Raw genomic sequence first — 22,563 nt, forward strand, 5'->3', positions numbered from 1 at the left:
GGAGCTGGCAACATGCTGTTTGGATTTTTGCCTCCAAGACTGTGAGCTAAATAAGCCTCTTTGTTTTATAAATGACTTAGCCTCAGGTATTTTGTGGTAGCAACAGAAAATAGACTGATATAGAAAGTGATTTGAGAAACATCCTGTTTCTCAAAAAAAAAAAAACGATCCCTCCTGGAATTAACATCCATTGCCCAAAGTACTAAGATGGGGGCCATTTAATGATTTCATAATTCATCACTCCTTTTATGTATATTAGTTTGCATTCTACCTATCCTCATGAAACACTTTCTCCAATCCTTTATTTATCTGTTAGTATGAACCCACAGTATCAGTATGGGATCTGCTTACGTTATTCACTAGATTTTTATCATCATAAATTTAAACACTTAAATGGTCTCAGATTTGGCACTACTCTTCTGATATGTTTTCATGTGTGTTTTCCCTGGGGTTAGCCATTTCCTCAGGAGGCCATGGCTCCTTTTAGGGAGTGCTATGGGTTAAATATAAGATAACCCCACAAAAGCTCATGTGTCAAAAAATGCAGAAATGTCCAAAGGTGAAATAGATTATGAGAACTATAACCTACTCAGTGAATTAACCCATTTGATGGATTAATCATTTGGATGCATTACTAGTTGGTAACTGTAGGCAGGTGGGGAGCGGCTGGAGGGAGTAGGTCACCGGGCATGACCTTCTCCCTAGCTCCTCTCTCCTCTCTCTCTCTCTCTCTCTCTCTCTCTCTCTCTCTCTCTCTCTCTCTCTCCTCTCTCTCTCTCTCTCTCTCTCCTTCCTGGGTGCCAGGAGCTGAGCAGCTTCCCTCTGCCTCACCTCACCTCCACAGCAATGGAGTCAGTTGATCATGGAGTAAGACCTCTGAAACCATGAGCTCAAAATACACTTTTCCTCCTCTACATGGTTTGTGTTGGGTATTTTGGTCACAGAGGTGAAACGTGGACTAGCACAGGGAGAATGGTATTTAGAAACCAAGGACTGTGCCGTGGGTGTGCTCATCTCTGTGGGAGCGTGAGGATGTATGTGAATAATCATGCACAGTCGTACCTGCACTTCAGCATATCTCTGTATTCACAGTCACTGTTTCACATCAACACCTCCAACTCCAAACAAACGCCAGAGTTCATTTTGATTTTTCCCCTTTCCATCTGTGTAGCTTCCTACAGTAGGAAACATGGCTCCCATTGCCCACTGTGGCTCATTTATTGGGACAGTGTCCTCTGTACGTCACCACTTTCCCATTGCTACTGCCACCGTCTTTCCCCGCCAAGGAATCCTCTGGTCACTCAGGCTGGCACCCTGCTGAAGCACCGCACTCTGGGCCGCCACCACCCCCAAACCTCTGCATACAGACCTACTTGCTTGGCTCTGCCTAGTGGATTTTGGACTGGGTTATTTAGGAGGGAAGAAAAGCAGAGAAATAGGAGGGTATGCAGACATTTTGTTATTACAAGGGGGCCTTCACTTGGGACACTGCTCATGGCTGATCAGAAAGTAGAAGCCATCACAAGAGAACGGCCTGATCTTTCCTCCAAATCCATTCGAGAGCATGTGGACGCACTCGGCTTCCTCTCTGCAGTGGATGACCTCCCTATTCTGTCTGAGGCTGGATCCCAGTCTTTTGGCTGCCCAAGGACTTTCCACTGAATTTATCCTCTTTCTGGTTATCTCCATACAAAATGCTATGATATCTTGTATCTTAAAAATAAATCTGAAGCTCCACCTGTCCTCCACCGACTTCTCTCTCTGATCCTTTTCCTTATAGTAAAACTCTCTCCCACCCCCGGTACTGGGGATTACACCTGGGGCACTCTACCACTGAGCTGCAGTCTCCCTAAGTTGCCCAGGCTGACCTCGAATGTCCGGTCCTCCTACCTCAGCTTCCCGAGTGGCTGGGGCCCCTGCATCCAGCTTCTTTTAGTAAACCCTCTTAAAACCTCCCTTGGTCTCCACTTCCCTACCCACTCCTTCCTCACCTGCATTGCGACGAGGCTTCCCTTCTCACCAGTCACCAAAACCACTCAAGAAGTAACCTTCATGTTGCGGAAGTCACCGGCTCATTGGGCCCACCCCCCATTCAACCCACAGCAGCATTTAAAACGGCAGGCCTCCCCTCTTTCTTCCCTGCCGTGGGCCTCCCCCCTCAATGGGCTCTCCTTGCCCCTGGCCAGCTTCTCTCCTCTCCCCAAGCTTGTCAGGCTGAGGAGCCACAGGCTGCCCTCCACCCTCCTCCCGTCCACCTTCACCCCAGGCTGGGCGCCGTGCCAAGGACCCAGCTCACTGCACCCGCAGGACTGGGTCTCCCCTCTGCTCCAGCTCTGTCTGACGGCCTCCCCAGCTCTCAGCCAGGAATCCAGCGTGGGTTCAACCTCACCCAGTCAAAGCCGGACCTTCGCTTCCTGCCCACGCCACCCCCGACTCTTATGGTGTCAGGTGTCTCCATCACTGTAGATGGCACCCCGTTTTGGTAGGTGCTCACCCAATTTGAGGTGGTCTTCCACTGACTGATGCCTCTCCCCCACACCACATCGCCTGCCAAGGCCCGGAGACCTCCTACATCTGACTCCTCTGTTGCTGATTTCTCACTTGGGTCCTTAGTGCGATGGCCTCCTGGTACTCTCTGAGCCACCCACAGTGTGGGTAACTCTTCACACAGCAGCCAGAGGGGCCTTTTATAAACTCTACTCAGACCAACAGATGCCTCACTACAAAACCCTCCGATGGGGTTTCATCACACTCAGAATAAAACTTAATTCTTTACCACAGACAAAACGGTCCTCTCTGTTCCTGTTCCCACGACCTCTTTGAACTCATCTGCCTTTTTCATTCGGCTGGAGCCACGAAGACTTTCTTGCCATTCCCAAAATACAATAAACTCGCTCCTGCCTCAGGACCTTTGTGTGTACTGTTCCCCAATCTGGAATGCACTTCCTCCAGATCTTCCCACAGATGGCTCTCACGTATCTAGAAATCTGCTTAGAGTTCTCCTCCTTACGGTTTTTGTCTTCACCTCCCGGTCTAAATAAACAGCACCACCCAAGTACCTGTTCTCCCCACTCCTGACTCTTCCTTCCTGGTAGACTCACCACTGTCTGACATTGAGTCCAGTGTGCACACATGCTCTGCAGGTCAGGACCCTATAGGTCTTGTTCATCTATCTCCCTGATGCCCTGGACAGTGCCCGGTGCACACAGGCTATGCTGATCTGGTGAGTTAATGTAGGAATGATGCAGACAGTGGTGTGCACATGGCCATTGAGGGCTGGTAACTTCTCCGGGAGTGAACAGTGGTTAGGAAAACTCCAGACAGGGGCTTCAGATGCTCCTGAGGCATCATGACCCCAGCAAAAACCCTCTGTCTTCTCCACAGTCACATTCTCCACCCCACTGCTCTGCTCATTTCCGGTGGAAGGAACTCTGCCTTGGTCACTCCATATTTCCAAGTTCCATGTTAAGCACTAGAGCATGAGGTGTAGGTGGGTGCTCTTTTGTTTGGGGTTTGCATTTAACATGTGGGTGCTGCCAAGTGAATTTAAGAATGCAGAGGTAACTTGGAATAGTCCTGCGACAGCAGTGGGCCAGCGTCCTGTGCACCCTCTTTCCCGAGTGGAGTTCCCACTCTTGCTCTGTGGCCTGTTTTCCACACTCAACAAAAAACAACCATGCCACAAGTCTGTGTTGAGATGTTCCCTGGGTCTTCGTGGCGTGCTTCCGAGGTGGGGTGTTTGTTACCTTGGGGAGAGGCAGAGCCAGGCCACAATGTGAGGCTGGACCTGCTCTGCTGGTTTGGACACGGCCCACGGCTATGAAATGAATATGGCTTCCCCTCATCTCTTAGTCTGCCCAGGCAGCAGCTAATAGGCAGATGGCCCCGGTCATCTGGCTCTTGAACCTGATTTTATATACCTGCAGGTGGGGCAGAGAGAGGGAGCACAGGCTTTCAACCCATGCAATGGGCACTGACAGGGGCCAGCAGTAGCCTGGGCAAAGGGCACAACTGGCAGGACGGAGGACTCTGCGGGAGACTCCCCAGATGTGGGCCACTGAGGATAGAGTGGTTCCCTGCAAGGGACCACTGACCTCTGGCTTCCACATTTGCATTTAAAAGCCATTATGGAATGTAATTTACTCTGAAGGCAGGGTTATATTCAAAGCACACTACCCCTCAGCAAACGGACATGACCACAGTCCAACATGGGTCTTCCCAGGAGAGGTAGGGGAGAGCATGTGGAGAGTGGCAGCGAGGAGAGGGCAGGGAGGCTTTTCGGCATGGGAAATGAGGTACGGAGGAGGACTCACCTCCCCAGACTCATTTGGAGGTTTGGAGCACTGGATTAGACTGAGCTCCAGTCGTTTTCCACCCCAGTTCACTTGGTTTGTGGGAGTTTCAGGGACTGAGGTGAATAGTTTCCATTTCCAACTTCCTTTGCCGTGGACGACGCTGGCTTCCTCCTCTGCAGCAAACGAATTCACCTTCTCCAGGGGCTCTGCCAGTGACACTGAGACTGGAGGCCCCAGAGTGGGGTGCACGATGTGGACGTCTTCATCCGAACTCAGCCTGGAGGTAGGATATTGAGTTGGGTGGCTGGTTGTTGTGCCCCCAAATCCAGTATCCAGTGACACTCGGCCGTGGGAGATATGGAATGGAAAAATCCCCGAAACACGTGAGGGACCTTGTGGGACAAGTAGAGTGCCTCTCACTCTGGGTCTGGGGAACAAATCTACTTTGTCTCCAGTGTTATCAATTCAATCCATGAACCTGACAGCAGCCTGAGCCGGACTCCCAAGGGAGATGGGCCTGGAGCAGTCTCTCTTACACAAGGGAGGCCTCGGAGTTTCACGCCTCACTCCTGAGTCACCAAAGTCACTACTACTGTCTCCCCAGGTCATACCCTGGCAGGGGTTATGTATAGTAAGTGGACCCATTCAAATTAGAATAATTTTTAAAAAATGATATTTCTCTTCCTATGATCATAGGTTCAAAATGAGAGAGGCGAGAGGGTAAAGACATTTTTGAGAATCATGTCCAAATTCTCCATGCACAGACTTGATCATGAGCCTCTGCTGCCTTCCGGGGATGCTAAAGGGATCCCGGTCCCCCTCCTGTACTTCCTTTATCGTTGTTTCATTGTTGGCACCTCTGAAATAAGGGGGTCAAGAAAAGAGAGTAAACACCGAAACCTGCTGTATTTCGCAATCTTCCAAGACCCAGAGGGAGAAGAGGCAAAAATAAATATCTGTAATAGAGTGTGCTGAAATAAACTGTGGACTTTGGAACACAGTTAATTATTCTCCACTCGTGCTGTGGTCTATCCCAGGGGTGGCTTGGACTGTGGGTCTCTCCTGCACAGACTTTAATGCATCCTAGCCTGGAATCAGCCTGGCCACTGAGCGAAACCGCTGCGGCAGTGATGGGCTTTTTCTCCCATCTAATCCAGATCATAAATTCTAGGGAAAGCACAGTCAAGGGCACAGGGAATTAAATACAAATATAGGATGGTTTCCGCCCCCCCCCCAAGAATTAACAAGTTGCCTGGTTTAGAAATTAAGAACCATAAACATAATTACTAAATGATAAGAAGTACTATCTATATGACCAAAGATTTGGGAGGCTGGGGAGGAAAAGAGAGAAGGATCAAACATTATATTATAAATGGAAAGGAACCAGGGCGGGTCACTGTACACCAAGGACAGTGACATGGCCCAAGCTGTGGCAGCAGCCCCAGGTGAGAGCCTGGAGGAGGAGATGAAGAGGCAGGGACAGAGAGGAGGAAGCAGAGCTATGGAAGGTAACTGGGGGAGGAATAGAGGAAGGAGGCAGGAAGGAAGAGAGGAGGATTGGAATGAGTATTCAACTCAGACTCCAACTTTTCAATGCAGTTGGTTTGAATCCCACTAAGCTGCTACAGCCCTTTCAATGGTTCAACTGCCCTAATTCTTAACTTTTCAAGGATACAATATATTATTAACTATAGACACCATGTTGTACAATAGGTCTCTTGAACTTACCTCTATCAAACCGAAATTCTGTTGCTCTAATTCTTAAGTACTGAAAGTGTCAGCTCCTATGGCTCATGGAAATGTGGATTTTCAGCAAAGGCATTTAGATCTGTAGGCCAGAAGAGATGGAGCAAAGAGCCACGTGTCCCCAAGGGCTAAGCCAGAGAAGCTGAGGACCTGGGGCAGCTTGTTCAGTTCTAAGCAATACTACGGATCACTTGTGTTAGGGTCTTGCTGGTCGACCAGTAGGCCATAATCACCTGACTTTAAGTAGTCTACATTTGGGATTAAAAAGGATGTCAGTAATTTTTTTTTTCATTATTCATGTACACAAGTAGTTTTCTGTAATAACTGACTTTTCAAAAGGAGGACTTTATGCTGGTTCAACTTAGCCGTCTCCTACAAGTTCATCAGACACTCAGTGAGTGGGAGAACATCTGAGCAGGTTTCAGGAGACTTTAGTCTTCTTGGCTTCATACTGTGGTTCAAGGTGTGTGCTTCTTAATGGACAAACCCAACTGACTGGAACCTCATATAAATCCCAATGTTCTTCCCAAGCAGTTGTCGTCAGAGCTAACGTGACCAGGACAGAGCTGGGATGCCATCAATAGGGAGATCTGCACAGGTATAGCAAAAGGGGTCATTTCATCTTTTTGTTCCTCTCAAAGCGCTCTCTTTCCTCCCACATCCATCATGTATATATGAATGATAAATTAATAGCAGGCGCTGGAAGAGAGATGGCCTGATGAGCCCCCTCCTTCCCCTGGATTCAGCCACCTCTAAACGCCTGACTCTGCAGTGCTGTGTTCTCTGCCAGCCACAGGACTGGCAGCCTGGGATGTGCCAAGTTCTTGGCTCCAAATTGCAAAACAAAACAGTATAGGAGGGAATTTGTGAGTTAGCTGATTTGCAAACACTATAGCAAGTCACCGTGTAAACATTTGTTTCTGTGTACCTATTATTTCTCTCAGGTGGTTACCTGCATGCCGTCCTGACAGTGCCAAAATGCGAGGCTCCTCCAGTCACCAATGACTCCTTCATTCACACTTAAATGAGCTCAGCTTAGTGTGCACCATTAAAAAAACAAAACCAAACAAGAAAACAAAAACACCTTCATTAAACAGTAAACACAGAGTAGCCTGGTAATTGTGGAAGGAGGGTCTCCAGTGTTACTCAGAATCAACACCAGACTTACAGGTGTGTTCTCAAGTGCACATGAGGATGTCATTCAGATGGCACCAACCCAGGGACTTGGCTGAAGAAGCTAGTTCCCTTTACATGGGTTGGGTGACACTATCTCCTCTCAAGTTCAACCTGACTTCCTTTAAATAAAAGTCAGTAGGGTCATAAGTTGTAGACATTCCTTCCATGCCCCCAACCCCAAATACCTTTAAAGAAAAATCACACAAATCTGCAACCTTTACTGGGTCGAACCAAATGTATATGGTCAACATTCTGATTCTTCACAGTAAATCTAAACACTAGGTTCTTTCATTGATGCTTTTTTTTTTTTTTTACAGTTTAAGAAATTGGGGGGGGGGCGGGTAAAGCTGGGAGGGGTGACACACACCATAATCCCAGCAACTTGGTGATGAGGCAAGAGAATGGCAAGTTCAAGGCCAGTCTCAGCAACTTAATGAGATTCTGTCTCAAAATTAAGCATAAAAGGGCAGGGAGTGTAGCTAAATGGTACAGCACCTGGGTTCAGTCCCTAGTACCACAAAAAAGAAATGGAGGTGTCATGGAGTAGGTGAATTGGATGGTGGGCCTCACAGCTGGTATGTAGCAGAGGCAGAATCTGAACACAAATAAGCCTTATTCCAAAGCATGTATTCTGAGTAATTTTGCTAAATTCTCCCTCTAACAAAATAAAAATAAAATTAAAATTCTACATGACAAAAGACATCAAGGATAGATATCACAGAGCCCCAACATTTTCTCCTTCTCCTTTTCCTGGAAGGCCCGTCTCATTCAGCTTCCAACTTGCTCAAATTCAGGGCTGAAGCACCAATCCTCATAGAAAAGGGAGAGTTATAACCACAAGTTTCAATGAAACTGGAAAGAGGGAGACTCTAAAGGTTAACTTTTTAAAAAACATTTCATACCATCACAGGGTCAGAAGGTCCTAACCAAGGTCATCTAATCTGTTTCTTGCCCCAGGCACGATGACTTCAGTCATCCCACAACAGGAAGGCTCATGCAGTTTGTAAAAATCTTACTGGATTCTACCTACCAGAGAGGAAGCTGCTAGTTATCCCTTGCCTGCCTGTGGTCCTGTGATGTGCTTCAGTGCTTTTTTAGAGAAAAGGTACAGCAAGAATGCAAATTAGTAATAATGTACATCGCCTCTTGTCCCATAGCACACCCATCCGCCTCAGACAAAGGATGCAGGAGGCCCCAAGCTACAATGCCAGTCTTTGTCAGAAAATATATTTATTATTGATAGTGAGCAAAGTAAAGTTGTCAGTATTCATGACAGAGGTTGCATAAGCCAGGTGGCCTTTATGTTGGTGAAAATGCCTTATTTCACTTGTAATCATAAACATTATTCCAGTTAAAGGGGACATTTTTTTTCCTTTCTGTCTTCTTATTTGCATGATCACCATAATAAGTTAAAATGAAATAAATTCTCATATAAATCAAAGAAGAAAAGGAAGAGAGTGGAAGCAACTAGCTGCAGCCCAGACAGGTCCAGACAACTCCCCCCAGCACCATCGAGGCTCTGAGCTCGGGTGGCTCTTTTGCTGTCTCTCCCCTCCACTATGATAAGCTCGGCCTCCCGATACCCTCCAGGCTCTGTGAGAGTGGGGTTTCACCAAAGAGTGGAGCTTGGTGGCTCGGGAAGCCTTTTGTGGTTAGTGGAAGTTAAAATAGAAAGTACAAAAAGGTGGAGAGGGCCGCCCTTGTCTTTTATTCACCATCAGTGGGGTTTGATAACACTGGACAGCGTCCTTGGATGACTGAGCCTTGAGCCAGGCCTTGGTCTTTCAAATTGTTGCTGATCAAAACATGACATGATTCTGTTGAGTCCATTTTCCGGTCCTTCTCTTTAGTGGTCTTCTCTGTAACTGGGTTCTTTTTCTTACTAGGGAAAAAAAAAAATGTTCCACCTCTGGAATTAATGTTGAAGAAGTTTGCATGTTCTCTAAGGTGGTTTACCCTCCCTTCTCCAGCATGCTCTGCAAGAGAAATAGAAAGCGTATAAGTTTTACCACCAGAAAGACATCATGAAAGTACAAGAAGGCAGTGAACTATTTAAGATGATTTACACTGTTTTCCAAATATCTACTTCAACAACAAAACAAGGCATATGCTTCCTGGCCACACAGTATTACTACCTTTAATGAACACTCCTGATCTCTGAATGAGCCCTTCCCACCAGAATCCCAGCAGAACACCCTAAAAACATGGCCTGGCTAGTGGGGTACAGTGGGCATGTATGTGCCATCTCACTACCAGGGGCATCTGGAGATGTGACCACATTGACCAGAGAGGGCAATGATTGCCAGTGCAGTGTGACAGGGGTTTGGGGACTTGAACCCAAGGGCTCTGAGAGGGAATCTCTCAGCAAGATTCTCCCACAGTGCCATCAGCTCACCCCAGGCAGAATGCTTACCATGCTGGGCACTGCTATACACACAGGTACCTACTCCCAAATGTCAGAAGTGGTCCAACCAGATTAAAAATCTATAGTCAGACCCTGGCCCAGTGGTGCATGTCTGAAACCCCAGTGACCCAGGAGGCTGAGGCAGGAGGACCACAAGTTCAAGGCTAACCTGGGTAACTTAGCAAGACCCTGTCTCAAAATAAAAAGAGTTGGGGATGTAGCTCAGTGGTAGAGTGTCCCAAGGTTCAACTCCTAGTATAAAAACGCTGACAATCACAAAACCCCAAAACTCTACAGCTAGCTGATGCAGGGATCTACCTCTTCCATTCTCAGAGATCTTTAAGAAGAAACAAGTGACACAATGCTAAAATTATTCAGAAGAGGGTGGGTGGGGCCCTCAGGGGTGGACGCCTTTCCCTGGCTTCCTGCACCCTTTTCCCAGCAACCCCACACTGGCTCAGCTCTTAGCTGGCCTCCTACAGGGTTCTCTCTGCTCTCAGTTCAGGGCTATGAAGAAACTCATACGCTGATCAAATAACACCTGCTGATCAAAACATCATGAGATTCAGGGTCATAATCTGCTAATTTTTATTTATTTGCTAAATATATGCTAAAATTTATTTCATTGAACAAGTAATATGTTCATGGTAAAAAATTCAAAAGGAACAAAAGTATATCTGGGAAAATGTAGTTTTTCCCTTCCTCCTGTTTTCTTGTGGATGCTTCCAGGGAAGGCATGAGAAAGACAGAGGGTTGTTCTTCCTCACACTGAAGGAGTGGTCAGGGACAGCTTCTCAGATGATCTTTCATAGGATGGAATAGAGCAGAGCACAGGGGGAGGGGTGGGTAGGGGTGGGGTGAGAAGCCGAGGCAAAGAGTTGGGAGCCAGCAGTTCCTGGATGACCAGGAAGGAGGGAGAGGGGCCTGCTGTAAGGCAAGGTGTGTGCTCAAGATCTACCAAGAGACAGAGCATAAGAGGGGCCCAGAATGGAGTCAGGCTGAGATGCTTCCTGCTGCGAACGAAACAATGTGGGGATCCAACAAGAACCAGGCAGAATGGATCCAAGAGAGGAAAGCTGGGAGGAACATTTAAGAAATCAACAAGGACGGGAACAGGAAATGCATACACATACCCCCAACAGGAAGCAAAAGAGAGAAGATGAGGCCCGAGGCACAGGTGGACCCTCAGGGACAGTGTGAGTGTGTGGGAAGGTCACCAAGAGAATAGGGAGGTTGGTGGGAGGAGCCAGTCTGGGAATGAGGACTTCCATTTTATATTTGTGCGTTAGATGATTTTTGAAGGAGACATCCTGGGTGGAAATGCCTGGAAGTAAGTTGCAGGTTGGAGAAGGGAGGTCAAAGGTCACTAGAGATAACGATTTAAGGTCAAAGATAAAAAAAGAAAAGAGAATTTAAAATGGGCAGAAAAGAGAGTGGAAGAACAAACAAGAGTGTTGGGTCACAGAAGCGAAGGTGGACAGAGTACCCCCTAAAGTGTCCATAATCGTAGGTTTCTAAGGAGTTCATGTCCAGAGGGCACCAAAGAAGAACAGAGTAAAGGCAGACAACTAGCTACAGAGAACACACGTGGAAACGGAAGGCAAGATGATGTTCCAGTCAAATGGGAAATGAATGAGAAAGCAAGATGCATCCGTCGAAAACAGAAGGACAAAGGGGAAGGCTCTGGGCAGAGCTGTCCTGTGAGCACGCACTGGAAGTGAGGCTTCTCTCCCAGGCGTCGTCCCAGGAGCTCTGGGCTTGCTGGGAAAACAGAACAATGAGCAGCTAGCTACCAGGCAAGAGTCAGACACTGTCCAGCATCTCATCTATGCTGACCCCTAGTCACCTGACCTGTGTGAAAGTCTCCATCACACAGGGGTGCCCTGTAACTTCCTGATATACAGACAACTTCACCCCAACATTCTTCATTAAACACCCAGTGAAGCTGTTATAAAGCAGACCCCCACCCGACCCACTGAAGGGCATTTAGTTCCTAAAGAAGATGATCCATCTATGAGCAACACCACCCACCACTGTGCATTTTGGGTCCTGCACTCACTGTATTCTTGAACACATCGCCTGGTCAAGATGACATGGTTGTGCCTCTCCCTACCATTTAGGTCTTATGGTTATAAGGATAGATGTGTGGCAATATGCCCCTTTTTATATGCTGCAAAATAATATGCAGCTACAACATAATTAAAGCCCCAGTTAAAGGGGTTTTGGAGAGCCTAAGGACTTTTTTATATCATTTTTTTCCTCCTCTGTAACACTGATCAAACGTAGATGGGTAATTTTTCAGGCAAATCATATAATGCTAACAAGGTCAGACTGTCCTGGAGAGAGACAGGCCCTGGTTGGGTTGGGGATCAGTGGGCCAGTGTAACATAAAGATGCTCTTAGACCACATGTGAGCAAATACAAAACTCACAACCTCACACCCTCTGCTGTGTGTATTAAAATCCTCATGTTCAACGATAGCGTAGTGATTCAGTGGATTCACGAGTGACATCTTAGAAACTTGAGGGCCCACAGGAAGCTCCAGGGCTGGTCTATAAACCTGCTGTCAAACTGCACTTAGTTGCCACCAAAGGGTGGCAGAGGTGGTACAAAGCTGTCTAGCTGCTGTCAGAGACATTAACTCATACAATGTCAAGTTGAATTTTTAAAAAGATGAATAAACTGATAGAGCATTCTGTGTTATTACTACATCACAGCTTTGTGTGATAAAACCTGCCCAACCCCATGCGGGAGGGCCTTCAGCTGGGGGATCCTCGGGCCTGGCAGGGTATGTGTCTCTACCATATAGGTTCCCTGGCAATATCTGTATCGGTTCTGTAAGGAGATGCTGTTGGGCTGAATTTCAACACTGCATAAATTTAACACTGCATAAATTAACATAGGAAATTCCCTGAAGAATGAGGGAGAAGCTTTGCAAGTTATAAAAAATTGCTTCCTTCATTTAAGGAACTGCTAACACTTAATCTTAATGTGGAGAGAGAAATTCTTTGCTTCTGCTCATCATTCACATATTTGGACCCACAGAAACTCCTTTTGTCAACAGCTGGGTAAATTACCAAAAGGAGAGAATGGTTCACGCGTTAACACTGCTCTTTTCCTGAATCTCTGCCTGATTCCAGCCACAGAGGAACAACTGGCAGCTCACCCTGTCAAACAAGAACAGCGCCTTGGAGACCTGAAATTGTGTGTCATTTCCACTTATTAAAATGATCTTAACCACTTTCCTCAAATGTTTTGGTTACACACTCATCCTGTCAACTGATTTCTGCATTACAGCTCTCTTGCAGGGGTTAACTATCCCAGCAGCCTGCTGGCTCCTGGCTGTCCCAATATATTTGAAAGGAATTATGGCAACCTTGGATTATGGAGTAATCATGACAAAGAGAATAGTCATTTTTTTTTTCCCCAAAGATATCACTCAGAATGCTTATCTCTGGGCAAGCTTATTCTGCATCTCCCCAAGATTTCAGACCTAATTAAGTTGGGAATAGACATAGGAAGGTTTATATAAGTCCAGGGGAAATTGACACAGGCATGTGTCCTAGGTTAGACACAGCTTTGGCACCTGAGCTGTCATTAAGGAGGGACAGGAAGTCAGGGTGGGAAGAGAATGGAGCTTCCAGGAGGGACAAGATAGGAGAAGACTGGGAGATGGGAAGGAAAGTCATCTATAATTTTGATCTACCAAAGCAGAGAGCCAGCTTGGCCTGTGGGCCCTGCACTGCTCCACCCCACCTGGATACTGGTCAGGTCACTTACTCTGTTTGCAATGTCTACATAACCCCCAGCCAGGGCTGCTCTTTGTTCTTCCTGCTTTGGAAGAAACACAAGTAAACTTTCCTCTGTCTCTATCTGGTTTTAGGTCTTCTATGACAAATGCTATGTGTAATATTCAAATTAAGTCACAAGTAATTAACTGTTTATACAACTTGCTGCAATAACAGACAAAACACAAACATACTGCAGTCCTAACTCTTGAAGGATGAGCACTGGAAAAGAAATACCTATTAAGAAAAATGAAAATCTATTGCCATGGTAATATTTCTTCTATTAAACTCAGATTAAAAAAAGGAGGAAATGTCATAAAGCAAACCATTACTTTCAGAAAGTGGTTTAGAAAAGGATTTCTATGACGCAAGAGGCTGGGGTAACAAATTTAAAGTTTGGAATTTAGTTTGTTTCGATGTGTTTCCAGATTTGGCCGCCCCCAAGAAGGGTAGCAGATCTATTATGAAACTCCTGTGTGTCACCCCGTGAACAGTAGCCCAGCCAGAGACGAATAAATGTCATTAGGCGACGTTAATAAACAAGGCCCTGGACACAAGAGACACAAGTTCCCATGGGTCTCCCCACAAAGTTCACCTCTGGATTTCTCCTTGCGCTCTCTGAAGGTGGGTGTTGTGTGAATCAAAAGGCCCCCTCCCCCGATGTGGAGTGGTTGCCTGGGAATAGCACAGACAAGGGAGGTCTGGTCACAACGGTGATGTGTCACCTTGGCTCAGTGCTCGTCCCTTGCTCCTGCCTGGGAACACCAGGAGTGGCTCCTCCTGCAGGACCACCTACAGTTTCAGTGAAAGCAAGAGGGGAAAAGAAAGCTTTCTTTGAAGGGGACCCCACCTTCTTTTCAAGGCCCTCTTCCCATTTGTTCCTGAGGCTAAAGATATGTTTTAGGGTTGGACTACCCCAGGTGGCTTGGATGGGTAGGTGATGACAGACAGTTCTTATCTCTGAAAGAGGAAAAACACCAACCCAGCAGGATCTCTGGAAGGTGTAAGACCTTCAGTGAGATCCAGGACCATGGGTCTGGAGGTAACTTCTCAGATCTTGTGCACGATCTCCTGGGGATCTGGAGAAGGTTGGGGTCCCAGGCCTCATCACTGACCTTCCAAATCAGAATCTCCAGAGGAGGCTGGGCATGTGCACCTGAAACAAACTTCCAGGGGGACTGTGAGGTCCATTCACACTGTGGTCAGATACGACGGGAGAAAGGTCCCTGGGCTTGGAACCAAGAGCAGCCTTTGGGTCTGGGTTCTGCTACGCCTACGGATCACTGATAATCTCTGAGTGTGAACTGTGCAAGTAAAAAGATGAAGCTGGGTGACCTGATCTTAAGTCCTTAATAGCTCCCACAGCCTGGTCTACTAAAACAGAGTCCATCTGAAAACAATTGTAAAATACAGCCTGCTCTGGCACCAGGGTGCCTTCAAGAATCCTGATTTCTAAGCAATAGTTCCTATTTGTTTTCAGGTCCTCTTCATACTCTAAATAATAAAAGAAATATCTGAACCTTCAGAAGAAATATGGCCAGGGCAAAATCCTTCACATGCACTGACCTTGAGTTCTTCTGTTTTGGAGGCTAACCATGTATGAAGATGTCATTTATATTGGAGATACAGAAGGTCTAGGTGCAGGAGCCTTGGGAAGGAGCAATGTCACATTGAGATTCAGCCTTATTTGTCAGGGTATTGACCCCACACTCCTCACACAAATTAGTTCCTTTCTGATCTCCCCGAAGAGGGAGGGCCTTGTCTCACTTATAAGATGTCCTCAGTTTGGTCATTCCTTGAGCTGAGCTGACTGCGTGGCTCTTGATCCACTCCTACTCACTGACTTAAACCTCTGCTGTGGTTTCTGGACTCTCCATTTCAGACAGTAGGGCCCATACTTCTCTCTGATCTTCGGGCATCTCCAGGGGCTGGCCCTTACTGCTGGTCCTAGAGTGATCTTGGTTCTTCTGATCCTGGCTTCCTGCTCCATTTCCAAAACCTCTTCCCTCCCCTGGACCCAACCTCACAGGACAAGAGGCGTCACAGTGCAGCTGAGCCTGAGCTGGCTGGAGGACTCCTGCATTTCCTAATGGAGCTTTCAGATGGCAGGCTGCATCTTCCAACAGCATGCAAATGGCTGTTTTTCACTTTGCTGACATCAGAGAAACTGGGAAACTATTTCTACCCACTCCCAGTTTGTTCTGCCACCTAGACTTCCTAAGGGCTGTCGGGAGTGTGAACTCAAGGAAGGGTACGTGGCTGTGGGAGGTCAGGCGACTGGCAGACCAGCCACAGCGCAGCTGCTGTTGGTTCTGGGTGAAAGTTAAAGGCTGGGAGCAAAGTCAAAGAGGTCCAGGTATAAAAACAGGAAGTCTCAAAAGTAGGGGTGCTGCTTGTACGTAGGCCCTGCCTCTTGAGTGTGTCTGTGAACATGCATGCTTATGTCCTGCCTCTCGGTATCGTTCATGAAAGTAGAACCAGTCCTGGAATAATGGAGCTGGAAGACCCTCAATGACCACCTACTTCAAACCCTCGATTCACCACATAGAAACTGAAGCTCTAGACTCCTTAACTAGTTTAGGATAGTAGCAATAGCATTCTCTCATAACTCTACCCTCTGGTAAACAGAGAATGTTTGAAGAGAATCCAGCCAGCAAGGTTGGGGAAAAGCTGAAATACTTAGACTCCCTCCCCTCAAAGTGGGCCCGTTCTGCAGGCAAGTATCAGGTAGTGGAGTGTTTTAGGGGACAGAGCAATGCAGATCTGGACACCAGTCTTTTCTACACTCTTCCAGCCTTTTAAAATAGAACTTGAGCATATTTAGGTCCGCTAGTAGATAGATACTATTAGCTCCCCCACAGCATAGTCCCATGGAAGGCAGGAATGGAGAGGGTGAGTAGGAACCAGGTTTTAAAGGTAAGACGAGATAATTCAATCTTGGGGCGCTTAAGAGAGTTACAGGGCTAAGCAGGCACAAGAAATAAAAGACACAGAAGTCTATGTCAATCGATGAGTTCTTCTCCATAAATGGCGTATCTTAGCTAACCGGTAGCTTTTAAGTCTTAGAGTTAATAATTAGAGCAATTTAAAATCTCTTTACTCTTATGAAGAACACGTAACTTAATATACTGGAAATAACAGTCTAAATGTCTCATGTCAACCCATGAGGAATTGTTTAAGAACAGCTGAAGATTGATGTGAGTAAGTGGATGAATAAGAAGAAAAGAAAAGTAAGGCTAAGGAACATCCGGAAATTTTCCTACCAGTAAAATCTATTAGTCTCTAAGATGGTACCCCAGGGAACCTGTGAAAGCCCAATCTTATGAGTCATTTAGAAGTGCAGGGGATTTGGCTGTTGGGATTATTCCACGGGGGAAACCCTTGCACTACGTCGGAAATGGACAATATCACCTAATGGGCTGTTGTCATGTTCACATGTCCAGCCTGACCTCTGGATTGAACAGGAAGCATAAGAAGGGGAGTTGGCCATCAGGAACTGTCACAATAGGCAGTGAAGACCACAAACAATGCCACAGTCTCTTCCAACCAAGAAGCAGGGATGGTGTCATGAGGTGAGACCAACTTCACAGTGAGCAAAAGGACAACCTGGGACCAGAAGGACAAGCAACTTCTCAGGAAACTCTGATGTCAGCTCCCTCCTGCCATCTTGTGTCATCTTCCAAGGGACAGTGTGAGCTGCCCCTGTGACCATCTCACTCCCTATTTGTGACCTTCAGGACTCTATTACTACCTTGTCAGATGATTAGTGCTCCTGTCCCTTGCTTTATCATTACTGCCGGCATTTTCCATTATTGCCTTATTTCTGTATTAGTGGATGATCGATATCCCCTCATACACATACCTTCTCAAAAACCAAACACTACTTAACTTATTTTGAAATTTGTTTTTATGGCAAGGTACCTCTCAGTCTAGTTGTTAAATTTACCATCACAATTTCCCTGGGTTTCAATGCTCTCAACTGTAAAATGGTGACAATAAAACCATCTCTATTTACATCTCAGGTTGTCATAAAAAACAAGTCACAGGATGAATGTGAAATGACCTTGAAATCCTAAGTACTATAGAAATACAAAGTGGTATGTTTCTTGATTCTCGCCCATTTCAATGTTGCCTGTGCCTGACTTAGGATAAAGGTTTTTTTGACATATCTTTTAATATCACCTTGTACTATAACTGAATATAAGAGCCATAAAACAATAGGTACTTCAAACATCTGACCACCGACAATACTAAATGATGTGTCAGACTGGGAAGTGAGGGTGAGGAAGGAGGGTCTCTTTGGGAGTCACTAGCAATAATTTAATGTTAATCTGTTTCATTTCAGCATGAAAGACTATAACTGAGAAAGAGGAGGAAGAGATTTGTTGAAAACTTTGCATGAATGTAATCATCAAATTACTTCAATCACACATGAGAAAAACGAAGGCTCAAGGTCATAGCCCCTGTCAAATGCTGGGCATGGATATGATACCAACTCAGACCTGCCAGATTCTAACTTTCTTGCATCCTGTGGTGTATTTGACCTTATCATGTTAATTTTGTTTTATTCTATAAAGATGCCCCATCGATCCCCTGGAACTATGAGTAGAGGATTCCACAAAAGCGAGACAGGCAGAGGGAGTCAACATTTCCAACGCGCTTATAGTCGCCACCTTCGGTAATGTTACAAAGCACACCATGGAAACAGGTGTGTGCGTCAGACACCAGGATGAACGTGCATTATGTCATGGCCATTCCTTCCTTTGATTCCTCAGCTCCTCCTCAATAAGGCAAGATTATCAAGTTAGAAAACCCAGGAGTCAACCGAACATCCCAATCACTTCCAGTTCTATCAATATTGAAGGTTGGGTTGGGGCTCAGTAAGAGCAAATCAGAAGCTGTTTTTGACAAATAAAATGTACTAACTTAACATTGGCAACGTCACCTCTACCAAACACCCTTAAAGAAAAGAATCCCTGGCAGACACAAGCTGCTAGAAGCAGGAAGGAAACAAAAGCCACAAGCCCCCAGGCTCTGAAATACAACATGGGCTTTTCATCTTGATGACATTTTTTCCTCTAGTGCTACTGTTATTTCCCAGCCATCCAGACAATACCAGTCCTCCCTTCAGATGTTTGTAGAGTACGAGAAATTTACACTAAGTGGTATTGTTGTAACTACAGCAAATTGGACTGCAGAAAGGCATGCTGTGTAACTCAAACACTAGATTTAGTCGGGTTAGAAGGTCAACTTTAGGGAACTCGTCAGCAGAAAGAACCAAAGTTTCCAATAATTTCTGTCTCTCAGAACCACCTACATCCAACTATTAAAGCAGTTAAATGAGAGGCAATTACATGACCTGTTGGCATTGTTAATTTGCTTTAGGGTTATCATTAGCCTTCTAAAGTACATAAATCAGAGCAAAAACACGTTCTGTGCACATTGTGTTATTCTGAGACGAGTGGTCAAGAGAAGAATATGATATATGAAAGCAAGGGAAATTCTTTCCTAAATCCCATCTCCAGTCTCCCTTTCCTTGCCTGGGTGGACTCTACCAACTGGTAAAAGGATGGACAAGAAATTGAATAGCAGGTTTCTTTCATTGCTGTTATTTTTAAATTAGGTTCTCTCCAAGGCTATCTGCTGCTTATGGATCCAAAGTTTCTGGCCCCTGAATTTATGGCCTTCCTCTTAGCTGGCTTTGAATAGTGGCTTAGGAAAGCAAGGCAATGACCTTGAGCATAGAATTATTAAAAGACAAAAGGTTTGGGGCAAATGAAAGAAGTATAATTTTAATAGAACTTCCCCCTCTGCATGTAAATGAGTTGAACACAGGAAAAAGATCTGGGTGGCAACAATTCTTGCAGTAATTCCTGACGAGGAGGGCTCGAGTTTATAATGCGTTTTCTTATACACTGAATCCTTAATACTGCCCCATGACATCGGGCTCTCCATTCTCCTGGTGTCCCAGTTGGCCTCGCTCGAACACTCACCTGTTTGGCATGATTGACACAGTGCATGTACTGGTTGGCCAGAGCAGAGCAGCTGAGGGTCTGGTGGCTGTTCTGGCGATAACACTGGAGGATTTGGGCCTGCAGGTCAGCACAGACTGGATGATACTCATACCGCCTGCAAACAAAAACAGGGACCAGTGAGACAAATGATCTTTACTCAGAATGATGACTGAGGTTGAAGAATACATAAAACATTAAAGAAGGTACATTGTAAATATAGAAAAATATTTAATGGAATAATTATCTTCAAATTCCAAAGAAGCACAATGAAATTATTCCCATGAAAGAATGCACATAGAGTTCATGAATTTTAGGAAATGTAGTTTCATGGATTAATACCATTACAAGTGACTCTGGACACCATGACCTTCTCTCTTAAACCCAAACCCAAACCCCTGTGAACAGTGTGGCACTCTGTAGCCAGCCTGCCAAGCCAGAAACCTGTCGGCCTCACTCTCCCTCCCATCCCCACGTCCAGCAGGTCACGAAGCTGGAGCAGCAGTCGGTCCTCCTTCTCCATGCCCACTGTCATTACTGCAGTTCCAAATTATTTATTTCCTGTATTCAAGCAATGACCTCCAAACAGGTCTCTGTTACAGTGTTCTGCCCTCTATTCCTGCCCCCACGACTTCCAGAGGGTTCTTCCTAATACATACATCCGAGTCAGTGTCTTTCCTTACTACTTCTTAAATAAAATACAAGGCCAATGGGCACAGTGCTTCTTGGTCATGTTCCTGCCTCCTCCTTCATCTCCATCCCCACCCTGCACACAGCTGCAGCCTGCACAAATCGCATTCAGGTTTGGTGCACACACTTCTTGTGTCTTTGCTCCTGCTGCTCTTGATCTGGAAGCATTCTGTACCCAAATCACCAACAAATGCTTATAAATCTGGAAGATCCTCCAATTGCTCAAGTGCAGCCGTCTGGGTGCGGCTTTCACTAGCTCTCCTCCCCTGGGAGTCTGTCACTTCTATGGTGACCCATTGATCCCCATTCACTTCCTCACCCCACAGTGACTGACTAGCATAGTCCAGTGCCATTTGCTAGCCTACATTAACTGGAACACAATTTCCAAGTGGGACTCTTGTCTTTTTTTGTGTGTGTCCTCTCCTTTTAGATTAACTATCTCTTCTAGAAGTAATGAATCTGTTGAATGAATACAAATGAGTGGAAGGAAAGCATTTTAAAATTCCCTGGGATAAAATTTTGCAATTGTATTCGGAAATCTCAGATTTTAGTTAATTATTCTCAGTGAATATGCTTTACCAAATGTAAATGTTTCCAAAAAAGTTCATAATACACACTTGAAAAATAGCAAGCCAAATGAATTATACAAACAAAAATAAAATATTCTTATTAACATGGTAGGGGTACTTGGATTTTAAGAACTAAATGCACATGGAGAAAATACATAAAATTATCACTTTTAATCTAGGAATCCATTTTTTTTTCAAATTAGTTTTGTTTAACAAAAAATGCTTCCAGTCTTTTCTTATCAGTTCTGTCTTTGAAATTTAAATTTGTTATTTCCATATAATCTTGAAATCACATTATTTTAAATTTAATGGGTTCTAAAAAAACCCCTAGAGAACACAGGGGATATTTCCCATCAATAAGGAAACCCCTGGGTGACGATTTGTCTCCTCATTACTTTTATCCAACCCACTAAGCTAATATATATTTTGCTGAAATAGAAATGCAAACCATGCTACTGGTCCCTAAGGGAATTTACTTCCCACTGCTCTCCAAAGAAGGCAGACATACAGGAAAAAAAATACTCCTGCGAATTTTACATAACTTTGCTTTTACTTTTTCATTCATTACCTTACTACTTGGTCAAATACCCAAGAACAGAAGTTAAACCCAATCCCAGGAGTTTCAATTCTTTTTAAGATTTCAAGTTCAGATGTTTGTGAATTTTTCTGGACACAGACTTCCCTAATCTTCTACTATGAACACCAGCATAAAAAAAGAGTCAGCTGTATTTCCAAGAGCACAGGTGCAGATACCACTGACTGCTGGTAGCAAGACCTGCATCTGGATGAATACTGAATAAAATATGATTAGCATCAGGTCAGCTGAATCTAGTAAATACAGCAATAATGATAACTTACTCTAGCAGTTCACAGCAGAATTTCATTCTACCCTGGTGCTCACAACTTGATGTGTCTCCAAAGTATCTTAGATTTAAAGTCAAGGGGAAGAGGGTGGGGAGGGAAGCCTAGGAAAACCTCATCAGATACATGGCCCTGCCCAGTATGGAGAGGAAAAGGCCGAAAGAGGGAGCATCGACGCACTGCACACCAGAAAGAAGACAGTGTGTATACATTTTTTTACCTTAAAAAAGACTATTTGAAATGGATAATTCATCTAAACTGTGGGCTCCTTAGAAAGAGGTAATATAAATTGCATATAAGCATTTACCCTGAGCTGAGCTATTATTCATGCAAGTTGAAGTCCATGAGTTATTTATGATTTGGAATGTGTCAAAATATACTTTTATCACCACAAATCAATACTACTGCTTGCTTCCAGGGCCCTTGACTTCCTGTCTGGTAGTCTGTTTGGATGAGTGTGAGTGCAGCCATCATCTGAAATCCTTTTTGTATATGTTTTAACCTGTATTGATGATTAGATGGTAGAGGGGGGAGGGAAGTGGTAGAAATCAGCATAATTGTCCCCCAGTTCCTGGGGTAGACTCTGGTACATTCTCCTTGGATTAATCTGTAAGGGTAAAGCTCTGCCTCTGTATTGATCTGCCATGCTTGTTAGGCTGCCCTAATGCACTGTTTTCACTTTGGGAAAATGCTAAATGAGATTACCGTCTAGCATTAGAAGGCCATAAAGCACGAGCCACGGCACCCTCCATTCAGGAAAAGGGTTTCAAAGACATTTCCAATATGCATTATGGTAAACCCTCTGTGTAATCATAGAGTCGGCAATAGACTTTTATTGACTGCTTTCATTCCTGCTGATGGAAAAAGCCATTATTAAGCAAAAATAACAAAAGGCAGAATTTCAAGATATCTAAGAAGGAAAATTAAATCTTAGTTGCAAAGGACATTAAAACAGTTCAATCTCATTGTTCGTAAGGAAGATTCAACAAAGCAATGGTGAGGCTGTAAAGAGGAAGATGGAAT

General features: G+C 45.1%; 1 protein-coding gene across 3 annotated transcripts in view; it reads right to left on the reverse strand.

The window, feature by feature from the left end:
* Nucleotides 1–8,430: 8,430 nt before the first annotated feature.
* Nucleotides 8,431–22,563, reverse strand: part of Chchd3 (coiled-coil-helix-coiled-coil-helix domain containing 3) — a 267,688-nt gene continuing 253,555 nt past the window's right edge. For 2 of the 3 annotated variants that reach the window (XM_021730373.3, XM_005331087.4), the window contains 2 exons: nt 19,403–19,538; nt 8,431–9,193 (listed from right to left, as the gene is read on the reverse strand). In XM_021730373.3, coding sequence (XP_021586048.2) covers nt 9,170–9,193; nt 19,403–19,538 — 160 coding nt within the window. In that variant the 3' untranslated portion in view covers nt 8,431–9,169. The remainder of the gene's footprint in view (nt 9,194–19,402; nt 19,539–22,563) is intronic. The other variant, XM_040291411.2, reaches the window with a different exon arrangement.

The sequence above is a fragment of the Ictidomys tridecemlineatus genome, chromosome 2, assembly GCF_052094955.1.
Source record: "Ictidomys tridecemlineatus isolate mIctTri1 chromosome 2, mIctTri1.hap1, whole genome shotgun sequence".
NCBI lineage: Eukaryota > Metazoa > Chordata > Mammalia > Rodentia > Sciuridae > Ictidomys > Ictidomys tridecemlineatus.